Genomic DNA, 2,521 nt, shown 5'->3' with positions numbered 1-2,521 from the left:
AAAAACACTATATATATATATATATATATATATATATATATATATATATATATATATATATATATATATATAATCTATTTATGCATACATGTATAAATAGATGATATACTGAGATTATTTATGTAGATATGGGAGAGTTGCATGTATTGGTTCTGTGAATTTCTTAAAGTAAAAAAAAAAAAAAAAAAAATAAATATATATATATATATATATATATATATATATATATATATATATATATATATATGTTTGCTAAAGAATTAGCTGACTGTTGCTTACTTTTGGTAAAAGACGCTATGTTGTCATTGGCGTCAGTGATGGTGATGGCCACTGAGGTGGTGGCAATGCAGCCAGACTCCCTTCCTTTCATGTCCTGAGCCCGGACCACCACCACGTATTGACTCTTTGTCTCCCGGTCCAGGCTGCTTACCTTAGAGGTGATCACACCTGCCAAGACACAGGCGAGGTGTTATCTTTGATGTCAGCTCTGACTCATTTTCAAGCACAGTCTTACAGCTGTTAAAAAAAAAAAAAATTAAATTTAGCATGGAGAAAATGTTATAGTGCTGCAGGTGCCTACCTGTTTCATAGTTGATTTCAAATAAATCAGAGGTCCGGCCATTGAGCAGAGTGTACCTGACTTGTCCGTTGTCTGTGTTTGGGTCGTCTGCGTCGGTCGCCTTGACTTGAACTACTGTATCCTCTAGAGGAGAGGAAGTATAGTGATTTACACAATAGTGCAGCAGATAATTGAATAATTCAGCAAAATCTTTCATATGCAGATAGATACAAGAACTTAACTTGGTCCAGTTTTTTAGGGGCTCCAAAAAAAGAGACAGCCACTGAAAAATTCAAGATGGCCGCTGTGGTCGTAAAAGAAAATTTATTTTTGTTCTGAATTTGCAAATATTTATCAAAAATGAATATTTTCAGTTTCACGTCACACATAATTTAAATATTATATTTACTGACCAGGAAAATTTGTTTTTGCACTAACATTGGAAATGAAATTAATGTGTTTGTGGTCAAACCACAGCCTACATATGTTGAACCATAGAAATCATACATTTTTCCTCACTTCTCTGTTTCCTTTCCTGGTTTCCATGGTTAAAATTATGCTAAACTGCTAAATGCATTTTAAAAATAGCAAAACCTAATGCTCAACTGCTACACATAAAAAAGCTAGCGTAAGCTAACATTAAACACAAAAACACTGGTGGAAGCTAACTAAACCGCAAAACAGATTTTAAAAATTAACAGAAGATAACACTAACCATTAAGAAGACTGCAAAGACAAACTCAGTGTTACAATCTTTACCTCCTTCCAGTTGACAAAACTGTTACTCTCATCTTCAAAGTCCTCAGATTCAGTTTTGGTGTCTGATTTACTTGTAAAATATTATTAATTTAAAGTTGCATAAATAGGATGAAGTTATTAAAATTGGTGACATTATATGGCAATAATTGGTGTAAAAGGCTCAAAAACGGCAGCCATGTTGAAAATGGCTGACATGCTGAAATGTGGCTAATGGGACATATGGAAAACATACAAGCTCAGAGGTGAGCATATCCATACATGAACAATTTTACAGTAATATACTGCAATATAACTGACAGCAATCACTTTAATATCTTCAAATATTATATTGTATTTGAATTTGTATTTGTATTCAGCTCCCTTAATTTTGATACTTGGCGATAAAAGCCATTAGAAATGACCTGTGAGGCCCTTGGCTACCAGGGACTAGAGGTGTGCCGATCAATCGGCCACCGATCATAATCGGCCGATTTCTGTGAAAAAGTGTATGATCTGTGATCGCCGATCACGGTCTCTTATGAGAGGCCCCATGGGCCAAAACTTACAAACTCTCTTACACATACTATCAAACTCTCTTACACTCACAGTCAAACTCTCTTACACGTACTATCAAACTCTTTTACATTCACAGTCAAACTCTCTTACACGTACTATCAAACTCTCTGACAAAGTTTGATTGCAACGGAAGTTAACTTAAAATTTCAGTTTCTGATTGGACCCCAGGCAGGAGTAGGCGGGTCTTCACGGACAGAAAAATAGCTGAGCGGCAGCGACTAACAGAGGCAACTAATATTTTAAATGACATCGTTAGCGCTCCTACAGTAATGTCAGCATTATCAGAAGTGTTTAGAAGCCGACAGCCAGCATCGGAAACCCCATCTATCAGTGGGATAGCCGTCTCTTCGGAAATGGCAGTAATGCCAGCCTGCACTCAATTTTAATGTGCGCGACAGCACAAGTTATGGCGCTCTCTTTTCAAAATAAAAGCGCATCTCCAGTTTATGTTTGATTCACACATCAAGTTTCTCTCCGGCGGCTATAACAGGCTAAAGCTTTGTGTTAATTAACCCTCTATGGCATGACTTTTTATTTTTTTGGGGAAAAAATATTTTCCTGCATTCTTTGGGAGCTTGTTGGTCCCTAATTACATATCAATCATAAAATTGGACCCTGACACCTCCCGGAACCGAATTTGGGTTTGTT

At 36.2% G+C, this 2,521-nt stretch overlaps 1 protein-coding gene across 1 annotated transcript in view; it reads right to left on the bottom strand.

Annotated features, from left to right (window-relative positions):
- Positions 1-2,521, bottom strand: part of cdh5 (cadherin 5) — a 39,683-nt gene that overhangs the window by 28,028 nt on the left and 9,134 nt on the right. Inside the window, exons 3-4 of the mRNA XM_015022574.1 lie at positions 581-703; positions 280-447 (exon numbers count right to left, since the gene is read on the bottom strand). Coding sequence (XP_014878060.1) covers positions 280-447; positions 581-703 — 291 coding nt within the window. The remainder of the gene's footprint in view (positions 1-279; positions 448-580; positions 704-2,521) is intronic.

Source organism: Poecilia latipinna, unplaced genomic scaffold (genome assembly GCF_001443285.1).
Source record: "Poecilia latipinna isolate Pla-1442-1.1 unplaced genomic scaffold, P_latipinna-1.0 Scaffold3049, whole genome shotgun sequence".
NCBI classification, from domain to species: domain Eukaryota; kingdom Metazoa; phylum Chordata; class Actinopteri; order Cyprinodontiformes; family Poeciliidae; genus Poecilia; species Poecilia latipinna.
This window is presented reverse-complemented; position numbering and strand designations above follow the sequence as displayed.